General features: G+C 47.6%; 1 protein-coding gene across 1 annotated transcript in view; it reads right to left on the bottom strand.

The window, feature by feature from the left end:
* Positions 1–12,833, bottom strand: part of SLC1A2 (solute carrier family 1 member 2) — a gene marked incomplete at its 5' end in the record, with an annotated part of 50,065 nt that extends 37,232 nt beyond the window's left edge. Inside the window, 4 exon segments of the mRNA NM_001009334.1 lie at positions 2,878–3,046; positions 8,169–8,419; positions 10,639–10,791; positions 12,694–12,833. Coding sequence (NP_001009334.1) covers positions 2,878–3,046; positions 8,169–8,419; positions 10,639–10,791; positions 12,694–12,833 — 713 coding nt within the window.
* Between the last annotated feature and the right edge of the window lie 3,920 nt (positions 12,834–16,753).

Consider the following 16,753-nt stretch of genomic DNA (forward strand, 5'->3'; position numbering starts at 1 on the left):
TACAGCCCTCCTTTTATATCGTTTCCTAATGTATCCAGTTATGCCTGGAGTCTGAGTTACACTGGGTAAATTATATCATTATAATCTGATTCTCTTAGGAAAGAATTCTTTCTTTCTGAATCTCCGACTTCACCTTTTTCCTAGCCCCCCAGAGACACTCACCTCCCCACACTATGCACGTAACAACCCAGCTTGTTCAACTATCCTTCACTGGACCCTCTCTCTCTTTAGCAAAAAGAACTCAGCACCTGCACTCAGGACTGTTAATCCCTGGTAACGAATATTTCCCCTTTTCAGTTCTTAGCTAGAAAGACTGGCAAGTGATTTACAAGTGAGTTATTGGCCATAAAGACAGAGGCTTTGTGAGAAGCAGTGACCAGGGGAGTGTGGCCTCACTGTGCAGTAACGTATGGAACCAAATTCAGACTATTCCCAAGCCTTCTCTCAAGCCCACGGAGAGGAGTCTGTTGGGTGTGCGGTGAGACATAATCTGTGAACATTCTGGCTGAGAAGACCTAGTATTACCCAGTTAATTCCATTTGGAGATTTTAAGAGAAACTCTTCAAGGTCTCAAAGTCACAAAATGCTGGCATAAAAGGGCTACCCTTGCAGGGCCAGCAGAAACTGAGCCACATCTATGACCATGAGAGAGAGACGTTGGAAGGAGCAAAATCTCCCAGGAGTTGACTTAATGGATGGGGTTAGAGTGGAGCTCAGAAGTGGTCTGGAGGTTTTGGCGGAGAGAAAGGAGTCCTTCAAGAAGTAGGAGGCCAGAGTCAGGGTTTTGTCTTCACTTACTGCAATGTTCAATCATTGGGACTTTCCAAAGCCCCAAAAAAAAAAAAAAAAGCCACCTTCTCCACCCTCAGAAGACCAAGGGAAGAATCTTGTTTTAGCCATGACTTGTAAATGAGAAGTTTCCCAACGGTCTAACTTCCCTTGGCTTTCCAGGGCCTCACTCTGCACTTGGACACTCACGTCCAGCTTCCATGTCATTCATTTCCCTCTGTCAACACAGCTTCACTGAACTCACTTACTGGAACTGGGGCGTTTCACTTGAACAAAGCCCTTTTAGACTTGGTCACTGGGGCTGAGAGAGTAGTGAGTTGTGTTGAAACTCCCTAGGGCAGCTCAAGGTCAACGTGACTTCCCAGAATCCACTGAGGATCTGGAAACGACCGTGTAAGTCTCCTGAATGATTCACCCCAAAGTTCGGCCTCATTACTCATGGCCTTAACCTCCTCCAGAGTATGTAGAAGACTGTGGGGCCACTTTGACTATGGGGTTTGGGGGAACAGAGCAGGGGGCTGGGAAGGTCCTGAAAGGCTCACAGACATCTGGGCAGTGGAGGAGCAGGGCTGGATCAGGGGGTGGAGGCTGAAGGTATTTGCAAGCTCTCCTCAGAGGAACTCACCCACTTTCTCCTCTCTCTTTCCTCCTGTCACCTCTCACTGATGGTCAACAACGTTTACTGATCTTCCATTGCCTGCCAACCTATTCAGTGTATCTCCTCTCACGCTCTCACTGACTCAACCTGTTTCCTTCGAGAACAAACCGAGATGACCCCCTCACTGAAGCTTCTGCTTTTCAGTGCCTGGGCAATCCTTCTCTCCTACATCTTTCTCTCAACCATTCTGGGTTAGTTACTCATAAAATTATCAAATTTAGAATAAACAAACCAAACAGACCACCAGGATATCCAGTCAAAATGTGAACTGCAGATCAACAATGACTATATTTTATGTTGGTATAAGTATGTCTCGTGCAGTATTTGGGACATACTCTACACTAACAAATCATTTGTTGTTCATCTGAAATTCACACTTAACTCGGCATCCAATACTTTACCTACAACCCTCCTAAGGAGGCAAGGGTATTTGATCTCCTAGATGGCAAAGCGGAAGGACCACGGAGCTGATCCATTTCTAACCAGCTGTCCCTCAAACCCTTAGAAATCTTGCTTGCACAGATTAACGTCCTTTTTCCACCCAGCTTCCCCATTTCTTCCAGCTTAGGGCCAAATGTCCCTCCTTCTTGTTTATGGGACACCACTCTAACAGTGGGTGGGGGTTATGGTGGGGAGTGGTCCCAGGGGGTGGGTAGGGAGTAAACTGAGCAAAGGGGAGTCACTCCCATGATGGGGAATCTTCATCCTCTGTGGGGGTGTTTTCTTATGGTGCCCCTCAGCTCTCCATTCACTTTGGATAATGACAGTAGCTCAGAAGAGAGCACACACTATATACTACTGTGCTCCACATGCACAATCTCATTTAATGCTCATAATGATCTGCAAGAGAAACGCAATCTCGTCCCATTACAAATGAATCTCGAGAAGTGAAGCAACTTGGCCATGGTCAGGTCACCAGTGAGTGGTCCATAAGGGATCTGAACCCAGCCTGTCTACCTGCAGAGCCGAAGAACCAAGTCATGGCGTGCTATGAAGGCTCCAGACTAGGGGAAAGGGCTCACTGGAATCCCAGAGAGTTAAACAAGATAATCTTTTGACAAGCTCCTCTGAGCACCGACACCAACACTTCACACTCCTGATAGCATTGTGTTGTTTTAAAGGCTGTGAAAGCTGGGGTGGGCTATCCCTGTGCCTAGTGCAGCACTAGCATGCAGGGCAGTTCAAGAAAAAAAAATGCTGAAGAAAATGGAAGAATTGGATGTGTAACTTCCTGCAGTGGACAGTCAGAGAAAGTTACTTGCCAACATCACATTAGTCCCCTCTCTCTTCCCATAACTGACCTCTAGCTGCCATGTTCCCTCTTGCCTCTCTCCCTCTTCCTTAATCTTTCAACGAGGGATGCCGAGGCGCTGAGATGCAGGAAAGGTTGGCCATCGTCTCCCCCCAGAGGTGAACACCACGATGCCTACCTAAGACATTCATGCCATCCTTGAACTCCAGGCCCTTCTTGATAACCACCTTCGCTTCCTCAGGTGCCTCCGTCACAGTCTCGTTCAATAATGAGATGACAGCATTGGTGGCATTGCCTTCCTCATCTGATGGAGGCGCCACCAGGACTTTCTTGGTCACCGTTTGAATCTAATGGAGAGGGAGGAGGAAGGGAGGGATATAAAGATAAGTCGTGTGACCACCAAAAGCCTAGGCACTTAGATATTTTTAAAATCCCTAGGATGTTAAAAAACTAATTAAGAAATATCAAAACAAGGTTATGAAAGTTGGGCAATAGTTCAATGTTCGTGTGTAACAAAGTGATATTTTATTATACACATACAGTAGGAAATGATTGTCCTCATCACTTGATAATTATAGGACTGATAGCACTCATTTGTAATGTAGTGTGATCCAGTAATGGGACACAAGCTTCGAGTTGGGGGACAGTCCCAAGATTGTAGCCCTTGATTGTAGCCTCTTTCAGTCCCATGATTGTAGCCCTTGATTGCAGCCTCTTTCAGTCCCATGATTGTAGCCCTTGATTGCAGCCTCTTTCAGTCCCATGATTGTAGCCCTGCATCTTAGAGACAACATCCAGCATCGATCACCGAAGCTCTTCATAATTGTGAACCCCAGTTGGATGGCCCTTCTTGCCTCTTGGGAGGGGCCCTGGATCTGGCCAAGAGTCGGAAAGTGAGTGTCTTCGCAGGGAACAGGTCCGCCTGTTTCGTTCCTTCCTGCCTGGGACCTGTCTGGCGGTCTTCACAGACGAAGCCTCATTCGGGCTCCTTCCAGAGTCATGGTCTGCTGGGCAGCTCCATCTGGGCACCAGATGCTGGGTACTCGCAGCTGCCAGCAGCTGCCATGACAGGATTGTTGGCTTATATTTCAGACCAAAAATGTAAGATGGGAAGACACCCACTCCTTCTGGGCAGTGATGCCAAGCTTTGCTCAATGTTTGCCAAGCATCTCTGTGCAAGTGGCCCCCTGAGAACCTCTCATGCTATTCCTCGACATCTGTGGCATCCATTCTAATTTTAAAGGTGCCAGGCACCCTGCATGCAGAGTGCTGTAAGACACACTTCCGAGCCCCGAGAAACAATACCTCCAAGGGCATTAAAATAGAACTCCTGCAGAATCCTAGAATGTCAGTGCTGGTACATAGTAGGCAACAGATGGCTAAACCCTGAATAGCTATGGGAGAGGAGGCATGGAGAACTCAGATGACCTGTCAGATGGCACAGAGTTCTTGGCAGAGCTGGGACTTGAACTCCGAGGGCCACCACCGAGTTCTTCCACTCCCTGTGCCACCGAGACCCAATGCTACGGCAGCTAGGCCTAACAGTGAGCTGACCAGCTCTCCAAAGTGGGAGAGAAGCACAATGTGGCTCTGTTCTAGCCTGGCCACGCGTGCTTGTGCAGCGAGGAAGGAAGCTCAGGCTGAGTGTGCAAGGGGAGGACAGGCAGCTCCTGGGCTCCTGGGTCTGGGCAACGTTGGCAAGAAGAAAGAATGCAGGCATGATCAGAAGAGTCATGCTCCCAGGAAAAATGGGAGGGCCAGAAGCCAACATTCTCTGTCCTGAGAATGCCATAGAAGCCAAGTCTTGAGTTCAAACGACTAACGGCCATGGTCGTAAACAAATGGTGGCTCTCAGGAACAGGTGGCAGCAGGTGTGGCATGTTTGACACATATTATCTCTTATGTCAACAGTAGCCCCTCAAGGCTCAGGGGGCTCGCTAACTGCGGGGCAGAAAGCTAGCTAGTTGCTGAAGCAGGATTCAAAATGCGTTACGTTTGACTCCCAAACCGGCTTCCAAACAGCACGGGCCAGTGGCTCAGGTTGAAGGCGGGGAGATAGGGATACTGGAACACAGGCCTGGTCTCTGCCTCAGTTCATGAGCCCAGCCTGTCTGGGTTGGACAACCCCATCTGGATGCCAACTCCAGTCTACCCGAGTCCAAGCCACCAGGGTCTGTCACCTTAAAACAGGTTGGTTCTGGACTGTGTCCCCCAACGCCCGAACATAAGTAAGTTCCATTGGGCGGGGACCCTGGCTGTCTCATGGCCTGTGGCATCTTGTGCACAGTGGAGAGCCAGCACCCAGGAAGTGCTCTCAAATATCAGATGGATGAGCAAACACACATCACTGGATTCCCCGCAAGAGAAGACCCATGCGGTCCCTGTGGCTAGCCTTGACTGAATGTGGTCAGACCGCACCTGACATCCCGCTGCTGTCCTGGACAGCTCACGCTGGTTCAGCCCTAAGCAGCAAGCAGGAGGCCCCGCTGCCCTCCAAGACACAGGGCCTGCCACCTTGAGCAAGGCAGCCTCTGCTCCAGGGACAGTGCGCCTGCCTCTTTCCATCTCTGTGTCTAACTGTGGCAGTGAAGCCCTCCACACCCAAGGCAAGCTTTTTGTAGTCACTTCCAGCTGTATCCCGAGGGCACAGAAAGCACTTGCCTGGCATCCCTTCTCTCTGGTAACGGGATGTCACCCTACAACGGTTCCCTTTCGCTGAACCCCCTTCAAGGGCCCCCTGGGCCCATGGATTGCTTCTAGTTTAAGACCCCCTTCTTCTGGGCTGCCTGAGATGTACATGCTCCCTTGCCCTGAGGTAAATAAAAGAGTCTACACATTTTTTCCTCTGATTGTCCCAACTCAAAGGGGCAGTGACCCTGGACTGAGCTCCTGGGGGAGCTGGGGGGGGGGTTGCGGCTAAGGGCTCATTCCTCATACGAATATTGCCAGTGGAGGGGTGGGTCCAGGGCAGGGACGGGGCAGGGAATGGCTCAGCCTTCTATTCTAGTGTGCACAGTAGCCCTGCCGTGGGCAGCTTCGTACGGAGATCGCCCACTGACCGGACAGGTCACCGAGTGAGCGTGGCTAACACCACTAAAGCTCACCCAAGAGCAGAGCAACGGCTCCTGGTGCCTGTCTGCCTCAGTCCTGCTTTGCTATGACGAAGGGGTCGCCTCTCATGGAGCATGGTCATGACGGGGCCCAGGAAGGAGGCCCCAGTCCGTGCCTCTCGTGCTACCCCTCCCCCTGGTCCCAGAGTGCTTTCATCTAAGTAGGTTCCCTCTAGAGAGGGAGCGCCAGGAAGCACCCCTCCCTTCCCTTCCCACCCTACCTCCCCAGCTGAAATGGTTTCTTTTATTTTTTTATTATGTGTTAATGGAGGCCTTTTGATTTGTCCTTTGTGGTTGTTCTCGAATTTTATTTCATTTTTCCTTTTGATTGAAGTAGAGCGGACACACGATATATTTCGTTAGCTTCAGCTGTACCACACAGTGATTTGACGAGTCTACACATCACGCCTTGCTCACCCCAAGTGTAGTTACCGTCTGTCCCCTCACAACACCGTTACAGTCTCATTGGCTACAGTCCCTGTGCTGTGCCTTTCACCCCCACGACTTCTTCCTTCTATAACAGGAAGCCTATGCCTCCCCCTCTCCTTCACCCACTTTGCCCATCCCCCACTTCCTTCCCTCTGACAACCGTCGGTTTATTCTCCGTAAGTAGAAGGCTGTTGCTGCTTTTTACATGTTTGTTTATTCATTTGTCTTGGCTTTTGCTGTTGTTTTTTTTTTTTAGTTTGTACATATAAGTGAAATCACGTGGTATCTGTCTTTCTCTGACTTATTTCACTTAGCACCATGCCCTCCGGGTCCATCCACGTTGTCGCAAATGGCAAAAGTCTCATTCTTTTTCACGGCTGAGTACTATTCCATCGTGTATATGTATATACGCCACATCTCCTTTATCCATGAGATGGTTTCCTTTAACGTAGCCCTCTGCCGTAAGTGCCACCAACGCAGCACTGGAAATCAGAGAACACATCTTAACCCAGAGTAAGCGGGGCCCAGCCGGGGTTGACAATAGGATTTGGGGGACAGCTGGGAAAGCAAACTTTTCCCCTAGGCAGCCTGTCTCCGAAGTTCATTCTTCTGTGGTTCCCTGGAAATGGCTGGAGGAGATTCCCGGGTTCTGGCTGAACCTTGGTGCTAGCTCTCCCTCCATGGGCTAATGGGAACTGATGCGAATTCTCACCTAACCTGACCTTGGGGGCTAGACGACAGGCTGGGGAGCGAGGCCTCAGTCTCTCTCTCTCTCTCTCTCTCTCTCAGTGGTTCCACCGAGCAGAATCACCCATTTTCTTAAATTAGAAGCTTTAAAAAACTCGATCTGCCCGTATGCAGTCAGCAGGAGCATACACCACTACAAACCTTTGTAGACCCATTTTGCAACATCCAGCAAATTTGAAATCTAGAACTCCTGGGCAGGACATGAGCCCCCAAGAATTTATTTTTCAGAAATAACTACACAATCGTGAGGAGAGAGAGAGAGATGATGGTAAGGCACTGTTAAATAAAAGAGTACGGCACAGCACAGTATATACAATGCAGTTACCACTCGGGTTGAATTTTTTTCTGAAGATTATGCACACAGGCAAAATCTATATATGGAAGGAAACAAAATTCCCAGCATGAGTAGTTCTAGGGAAGGGAAGTACATCTACACCGTTTAAACTTTTTACAGCCCTCATGTATTACTTCCACAATTTGAAAACACCCAATCCCCGGGCCTACACTAGAGATTCTGACTCTGTAAGGCATGTGTCTTTTTTAAATGCATCATAGGGGCGCCTGGGTGGCGTAGTCGGTTAAGCGTCCGACTTCAGCCAGGTCACGATCTCGCGGTCCGTGAGTTCGAGCCCCGCGTCAGGCTCTGGGCTGATGGCTCGGAGCCTGGAGCCTGTTTCCGATTCTGTGTCTCCCTCTCTCTGCCCCTCCCCCGTTCATGCTCTGTCTCTCTCTGTCCCAAAAATAAATAAAAAAAAAAAAACGAAAAAAAAAAATTTAAATGCATCACATGTGGTGTTGCTATCCTACCAACATAGAGACCCACTGGGCATTCTAGAGGGTTGAAGGCAAGGGTGATTTTCAAACGTGTGCCCTTGGACAGCCCATCCATGGAAACCAAAAAACAAAGGAAAAAGTAACGGGGTGGGGGAAAAAAGGAAGAAGGGGAATCCCAGAGGAAAGAGATGTGAAGTGAGCTGGAAAAAAAGGAAGGTTAATAAAATAAAGCAAAATACAACTTTAATCCCAAAATCCTGCTCCAAATCACCCCCTACAATCCCTAGACAGAGGTAATTAAATACAGGAAAATTGTTCCCCAGGGCTAGTTCACTGAAGCACTCCCTAAGTTATTATCTTGATAACTGAAGGAGGCTAGAGAGGCAAGAACGTCAGAACTTTGGGTTACCTGCTGAAAACAGGCTTGGACAAGGTTTTCAGGGAAGAGATTTCGGATGAGGTCCAGGAAGGCATCCAGGCTGGACACTTCATCATTTTTCTTCCCGGGTCCCAGCTGCTTCTTGAGTTTGGGGTTCCCTGGGTGGATGGCCAAGACCAAGATGACCCCCAGCACTGCGGCAATGACGGTTGTGGACATGTAATACACCATGGCTCTCGTGCCCAAGCGTCCACTGGCTTTGGCATCCAGGCCCGACAAACCTGGATTGAAATGATATGGGAAGGATTAATCCTACGATGCCCATCTCTGCATACCTAGAACGTGGCTTCATATTACTCAAATGCATGAATGGTTAATTAAACCTCCTCCTACTGAACGTTTGGTCCTACAAATCCTATAGTTTACAGTTCTTTTGTCTATTATTATTTTATTTTAGAGAGAGAGAGCACGCGCGTGCACACGAGAAGAGGAGAGGGGCAGAGGAAGGAAGAGAGAATCCTAAGCAGGCTCCATGCTCAGCACGGAGCCTGACACGGGGCTTGATCCCATGACCCTGGGATCATGACCCGAGCCGAATCAAGAGTCCAACGCTCAACTGACTGAGCCACCTAGGTGCCCCCTACAGTTTACCGTTCTGTTCTCCCAGGACATTTTTTGAGATTCTAGAGAACCAGCGTTGAAGATTTCTGGTTCGGAGTTTATAAAATGATCGATGACTACTTTCTGTCAGTCTGCAATAGTGAGTTCAAGTTGAATGTATTCCATTTTTTAATTCTGAGAGCATGTCCTCCCCACTTATTTGGTATTAAGATACCCTTTCTTTATGAGGTGATGGTGCTAGAACTTTTTCTTTTAATGTCCTCACTTAAAAGACAAAAACAAAAAGAAAACAAAACAAAAACAAAACAAAAAATCTGGCAGTCCTGGTGATTGATATCAAGCATCTAGCATAGCGATCTAGCACAGCCCTCACTCCTCTAAGGCGAAGCATGACGGAGACCCACATTTTCCAACCCAGTGCAGGGATTAGAGAACACAAAGGTGGGTGCTCTGTCTACACTGTGGGAGGTTCTGTGATTGTTAGAGGAAATTCCAAGCAAGTCACAAAAACTCCTGCCTTCACTAGGTTTTTTCCCAGTTGTATGTTCAATTTTTCTACTTCCTGGTTTCAGTTTCTGCTTTTACTAGACAGAGAGATTGTAGCCCTTGCTGTGCGGGAGGAAGTCACTGGTGCAAAGTTTTCTGAATTAAGCTGACTTATCTACAAGCCACTTCTCCTTACAACCTAAAGTCGGATTCTGGCCAATAGACACTAAGTTTCCTTGCCAGGTTGACCAGTATATGGTCTGTTAAACAGGCATGGAGAATACTTTCTCTGGTTTGAAAAGGAGCCTTTAAGGTTAAAGCACAGTTTCACTCAGTCTGGGGCTGATTGATGAGACCTTGCATTCACTGGGCTCGCTGGTTGACCCGAGATGAGACTATAGAACAACGTGGCTTAGCGTCTGAATCTCTTGACGTTTCGAGAGCCTCACTTCCTTCATAAGGTGGACAGCTTTCTCAAGGTCACCTAGATGGCACCAAGTATCAGTCAAAGCCTAGCTTTCAGCCTTAAATCAGAGCCCAGTCTTTAAACTACATCAGTTTAATGGGGCGCCTGGCTGGCTCAGTTGGTTAAGCATCCAACTTTGACTCAGGTCATGATCCCGCGGTTTGTGAGTTCAAGCCCCATGTCAGGGCCTGTGCTGACAGCTCAGAGTGTGCAGCCTGCTTTGGATTCTGTGTCTCCCTCTCTCAGCCTCTTGTCCGCTCACATTCTCTCTCTCTCTCTCTCTCTCTCTCTCTCTCTCTCTCTCTCTCTCTCAAAAAGTAAATAAATATTTAAAAAATTTAAAAAAAACTACATCAATTTGTACCCTATTTGAGCAGTGTTATTTAGTAAAGAGAAAACTACCAGCATAAGCCCAGAGAGGTGAAAACATTCTTTGCAATAAAAGACTTCTTTCAGCCCCAAAGAGTTGAACCTGATTTACACTTTAAGGGTAACTTTCTTCTTAAAAACTTGAAGGGTTTCACATCTAGTATTTAATTTATTTTTAATACCCACTTCCTTCTACACCCAGTTAAATAGTAAAGAGAAAATGTCCTTTTCTATTTATTACTTTTATCAGAATCTGAGCGAAATATAATTTGGAAAATGAGAAAAGTATACATTCAAAATTGAAATCACTATAGTTATTAACCCTTTCAACATGTGGCAGTTTCCTTTTCATCTTTTATTGCTAGACAGAAGGGCTGACCAACAGATGAGAAATTCGTTTTGGGTTGATAGTCCCCATTTTAGAGACAGGAAAACCAAGGCTCTGAAATAAAATGACACAGACAATCACATTCATTCATTCATTCATTCATTCAATCAAATTGAGATTCAATGGTCACTCCACAAACCAGATGGTAGTACGATCCCCTGTGGCCTTACCTGTGATTAAGCTGGAGATGATGAGAGGCAGAATAAGCATTTTTAGCATCCTCATGAGTATATCCCCTGGGAAGGCTATTAACATAACCACGTCAGGGTGGAGAGGAGATGCCAAGCGGAGAAGCCCTCCACATACTGCCCCCAGGATGACACCTGTAAGGGAGAGGGGAAGATATCTGAATTTATTTTGGGCCCAGTAAAGTGACTAACTGTAGGGATTCTGCAACGTTGACCTTTTTCATACTTCTCCATTATCGGATAATGAATAGCACGTAACAAAAATACCATTAGATCGTAAAGTCGACTTTGACGACTAGTGATAGAATACTGTGTACCTCCACCTATTCTAAAAGGCAGTACTGACAGGGTCAAGGAGAGCCCTCTCAAGGCTTTGTGAGAAGGAGGATAAGGTAACTTGACTAACTTCTTTGAAGATACTGTCCACTGGTAGAGTCAGAAATAGAAATAATCCATAGTGCCAGATACTGCTTCCCAGGCCCTCCAAGCCTAGGCCTGGCCATTGGTATGGTGTTTAACATATTCCTTCCCTTTCTGACTGGATACCAGACAAAAGGAACATTTGATTTACCAAGCCAGTGCGAGTTTTCTTTTTCCTTCTATTTTCTTTGGCTCCCAACAATTTCCCCATGGCTCATTCTCAAGAAGTTTTGTCCTTGACTTCTATGTTCTCTTACATAATCTTTAGACTTGCTGATTTTATGGCAGATTGCGGGGGGGGGGGTCTCTAAAAGTGTATAATTTGGGAAGAAACAATTTAGGCAGAGTTGCTGGCAGGAGCCTTTCACTTTGCATACTTGGGGATTCCACGAGACAAACTTTGGATCTCTGCAGACAGGAGGCCGACATAAAAGATCCTTGTAGAAACCACAAATCAGGTCATAGCACCACTGGCTAGGAGGGAGGGAGGAAGTTCCTACATCCGTGGGCTATGATGTTAACTCCAGGGATGGGAGGGGAGTGATGTGTCCAAAAGCCTGATGGTTTTTACTTCTACAGGTAAAAAATATACTTCTTTAGAATCTACGATGAGTGAAATTTCTCCAGGTGGAAGGTAACCTTTGGAAACCCTACCACACCTCTGTCTTCTTTCATTAAGGAAACTGAGCTGTGGCAAGCCCCCAGTCCAGACCCTGGTCCGCTGACATCCAAGATGACTGACTCAAAGGAGAAGTCATGGAACGGAGTGGGGAGAGGGCAAGGCGTGATGAGTTGTTCATTGCTTCTGTGTGCAGCCTAAGTGAGGGCTGAAGAACAAGGAGGGATCGAGAGAGGAAATGATGTGGTTGTCACTACAAAATACTGCAATCTCCCCATTTTCAGTAAACCCTGGTTGAAAACCCAAGACCAAGGTGTGTCAACAGTCACACCAAAGGACAACCACAGCCTGGGCGAGGTCTGAAGCAGAGGAATCAGACTCTTGTGAAGGAGCCAGACCAGATCCAGGCTTCTGGACAAACCTCTTCTACCCTGACCTCATTAGCTAATGTGCTAATTTAATCTAAGTTAATGAGGGTGTTCGTAGGTGAGACGTTGGGAGCCCTCTTCGTGGGGTTTTCAGCCACTGCTGCCTTTACCTCCATGCAGGTATTTCTCTAAGTGTGGTATGCTGACCCTCTGTCTTGGAACCACCTAGAAGACTTGTTAAGATGGAGATTCGAAGGCCTCACTGCAGATGGGCCAAAGTCTCCGTGTGTAGGGCCGGGGAATCCGTGTGTTCACACACTCCCAAGAGGTGGTGAGGACCACTAGAATCCCAAAGGAGAAAACAGATAGCCAGGGCAGGTGGATGGGAGACTGTATCGTCAAGGTAGCCATGCCTGGGCAAAGGAGGCCTTAGGCTCCTTTACAGGGGGAGGGGCTTCTTTTAAAGGGGGAGGGGCTTCTTTCAAAGGGGGAGGGGCTTCTTTTAAAGGGGGAGGGGCTTCTTTTAAAGGGGGAGGGGCTTCTTTTAAAGGGGGAGGGCGGCCTGTGGGAGCCAGCTTCCCCACAGAGCCCGGAGACAGCCAGAGAAGACCGGCAGGCCCTGTCACCTACCAAACACGGTCAGTGTGAGCAGGAGATTCTTCCCCAGCTTGTCACACAGGCGCAGGCCCAGAGGCCGGTGCTTCGGCTCCTCCGAGCTGAGATGGCTGTCGTGCATCCGTACTTCGACCTGCTTGGGCATGTTGTTGGCACTGCAAGAAGAGGAAAGGTAGTGGTGAGGGCCCTGCTGGGTGCCCCCCTTGTGCAGCCTGCGGGGCTCAGGTAATAGCAGGTCAAACAGGCCTCCCGCCAGGCACGGTGGGGGTATCTAGAACCCCTGGCAGGAAAATTAAAACCAGAGCAACTCAGGGGACTCGGAGTTGCAGTTACCTGTAGGCAGGACACCAGGACACGTGGAACATCTACGCGCCAGGCACTTTTATCCCTAGCATCTTGGATCATCATAGTAAAGAAAAGGCACACCACAAGGCGGGGTGAGGTTCTTCCAAGAGTTGCCCACCATGGCAACTCTGAGAGGCAAGTATTTCGGCTCTGTTTTCCAGAGAGTAACTTGCTCAGGGTCACAAGGCCAGAAGAAATGGAGATACAGGGGCGCCTGGGTGGCTCAGTCCATTAAGCGTCTGACTTTGGCTCAGGTCATGATCTCACAGCTCGTGGGTTCTAGCCCTGCGTCAGGCTCTGTGCTGACAGCTCAGAGCCTGCAGCCTGTTTGGGATTCTGTGTCTCCCTCTCTCCCTGCCCCTCCCCGACTCGTGCTCTGTCTCTCTCTCTCTCTCTCTCTCTCTCTCTTTCAAAAATAAACATTATAACATTTTTTAAAAAAATAAAAGAAACGGAGATATCAACCCAGCTATATCTACCTCCAAAACCTGAGCTCTTTCATTCTTGTATCAACAGCCCAAAGCGACCTTTGGATTATCTCAGGTCAGAAGAGTCATGACCTAAGTCACGCTAAATTCAAATGCCTCTGAGCCCAAGCCTTCCCAATCCTGGTCATGGAAAAGTCATAAATGTGGGTGGCCCAAGTTTTGCCTCTCTTTTGGAAAGCATGGTCTATCTAGTTTTTTAAAAATTCAATCGACTGTGGTTTTTAAAAGGTCATCTGCATTATCAGGGCTTTGCTAAGCTGCCCAAGAGTCATGCTACTCAGCGTCAAAGAAGTGTGGCTTTAAGAAGCACGTGATCCCCTTCAGCCCTCAGTGCAGCCCAGCCCTTTCCCAGATAAGCCCCATGCTGTGATGAGAGTCTTACAGGGGTGGTTGCGGGTAATGAGCACACTGCCTCTTTTTCCAGCTTGGTCAGTGGCAGGCCAGTAAGATTTCAAATTTAGGCTTGGAGATTCACATCGGGAGGCCATTTTTTTTTTTTACTTTGCCAACTTAAGACCCTTTTGTTAGTTGCCATTTACAATCACCATCGTGGGATTAAAAAAATCCTTTATGTCTTCAACACCGAGAAAGACAGGTCACGGTCTCTGAATAAATGGCAATGCCTTCTAAGATGGGAGGGAGCTAGCCTTACCCAGATATTGTCTCTAGAGATTGGGAAAGCCTTCCTTTGGAACCAGTACCAATCGGCGGACCAGGGGTTTGGAATCACTGGTTATAATGGAAATCATGTGGGTTTTGGAGACAGGGAACCTGGGATTTAAATCATGCCTCCATCACTTGCTAACTGTGTGGTGTGTAGAAAGAAGGCCTTGGGGCGCCTGGGTGGCTCAGTCGGTTAAGCGTCCGACTTCGGCTCAGGTCATGATCTCGCGGCTTGTGGGTTTGAGCCCCGCCTCGGGCTCTGTGCTGACAGCTCAGAGCCTGAAGCCTCTTCAGATTCTGTGTCTTTCTCTCTCTCTCTGCCCCTCCCCCACTCACACTCTGTCTCTCTCTCTCTCTCTCAAAAATAAATAAACATTAAAAAAAAAAAAAGAAAGAAAGAAGGCCTCGATGCCTACCTTGTGGACATTAAACATGGTAAGATAGGTTAGGGGCCTCGCATGACACCTGGCATAGGTTGTGACTTTCTCCAGGCAGCACGGGCACACACCGTATTCATCAAGTTCATTACAAGGGTGACGTTTGCTCCACCATTCCAACAAGACACCAAGCTTAGCTTCCAGAGTCTCAGATTTAAGACCAGGGACACAAATACAACTATGTACTCTTTCCTAACAGACTCCTTAATATACTCGCTACCAAAATGTTTTGAAATTAGGAATGATGTCTCATGATCTGGTTAGAATACCCAAATGAAAATATTAGTCAAAATATCAGCATCTCGGTCTCCCCTTCGTGGCCTAATTATCTACTCATCTAGTTAGTTTTGGGGCAGCCTCTGACTAGCTGTCATGTGTGTGCTAATGATCACTCAGACTGTCTGAAAAAGAAAGTAGGGCATGACTGCTCGCAGCAAGCACATGAGGGCCAATCTGGTCAGCAAGCAAGAAACACCACTTCCTCTAATCTCCACGGGAAACAGACAGAAAGGCTCTTTTTACAACACAGCAGGGGAAAATGATCAAAACGATCTTTTTTAACATGGGTAGACCATATGTTTCCATTGGGATCTTTTGATATTTTTAAGCATTTCTCCAGCCAGTAAGTAATCTAAAGCTCCAAACCAGGAAGCGGCCAACAAAGAACGGAGGCCGTGTGTGTTCTGAAATGGCGAGTGCATCCGTCAGCCAGCCTTTGGCATCTCTCTAGGTCCCCTTGAGACTGTAAACCCCTCTGCCTCCTGCTTCATTTGAATCCCTTTTGCCACTGAAGTTAGACTCAGGTGCACGATTGGTATTTAAGTGAGACTAGCAAGCATTTCGACCAAATGCTCTGACAAGATCCAAAGGATATAATGGAAGTGTCAGGCACCAAAACAGCCACGTCAAAGTGAAGACACGCCAGCGTTAGGTAAACGCACGCACACAGTCCAGCAGTGTGGCTGAGTGATGCGCACAATTCTTAGTTGTACACACCTGCTGTATGTTTAATGGTTTGTTTCTCAGGCCATGACAAAATGTCCCCGAAACCCTGAATCAAAACGGCCACATCAAAGTGGCAGCATCAAAATGCCACGAACCCACATGTATTTATTGAGAGGATCCCTGTGACTTCCTCAGCTCCCTTGAAATTAACCAAATGCTCATAGGCTCAGAGGAGGTTCTGACATCGGCTCGTAGAGAATGATTTGCGACGTACATCAGGAACCCAGCTTGCATCTAGGAACACAAAGTCCCCTAAGAACTCTTGGTAGCAATTCTATACCAGCCTACATGATCACCACATCACCAGAACACGGGAGAGCCTGAAGTGGGGAATATTATAGAACACAGCATCAGATCATACTATACAACAGCACAGAGCTGTTTGTAAGACTTATACATACATGGCATATGAATGCTGGTTACTGAATGCACATAATAACAGTGGCAGTAACAAGGATACCTGGTATTTACCAAGTATTCCATATGTCAAATGCTATCCTCAGGAGAGAGTAAGGTGTAATCCCTGCTCTTAAAGAGCTTGTCAAGGGAATCTGCTTTACACGTGGGCCGTGGTCAAGCTCTGCAGGGGGTGCTGGGGAAATAGGAAAAATGGTACCCAATGTAGCTTTGGGGAAGAACAGTGTTCAAGAACAGCTCCCAGGAGGGCTGATACCAGAGTAGTATCTTAAAGAATGGATCTAATTCAAACGTCTATATCCGTCACCAGTCCGTGAACCCTGGGAGAGCAGGGCTGGATCTTTCACACCTGGTACCAAGGGCTTGATGACTATTTGCTCGAAGAAATTATAAATTGGAAAGCAACTACAAAGGGCAGGCACCTTCCTTTCTCCTGGGAATGAGGCCCTTTTATGGACAGAGTGGCAGCATATCGCTTCTGCAAGCCTTTTTCCGGTCTTGCGTTTATTCCACAGATTTCTACTGGACACATATGACAGGTCCCATGCTGTTCTGGATGCTAAAGATATCACAATAAACGAAGCAAGCAGAACCCTTGCTCTCATGCAGTGAACATTTTAGTGGAACAACAAATAAATGGACAAACATATTTCACGTGGAAATACACGCTGGGAGGAAAATGACACGTGGAGAGGAGGCGTGCTATGTTTTGCATCAGGT

This window comes from Felis catus, chromosome D1, assembly GCF_018350175.1.
Source record: "Felis catus isolate Fca126 chromosome D1, F.catus_Fca126_mat1.0, whole genome shotgun sequence".
Lineage (NCBI taxonomy): Eukaryota > Metazoa > Chordata > Mammalia > Carnivora > Felidae > Felis > Felis catus.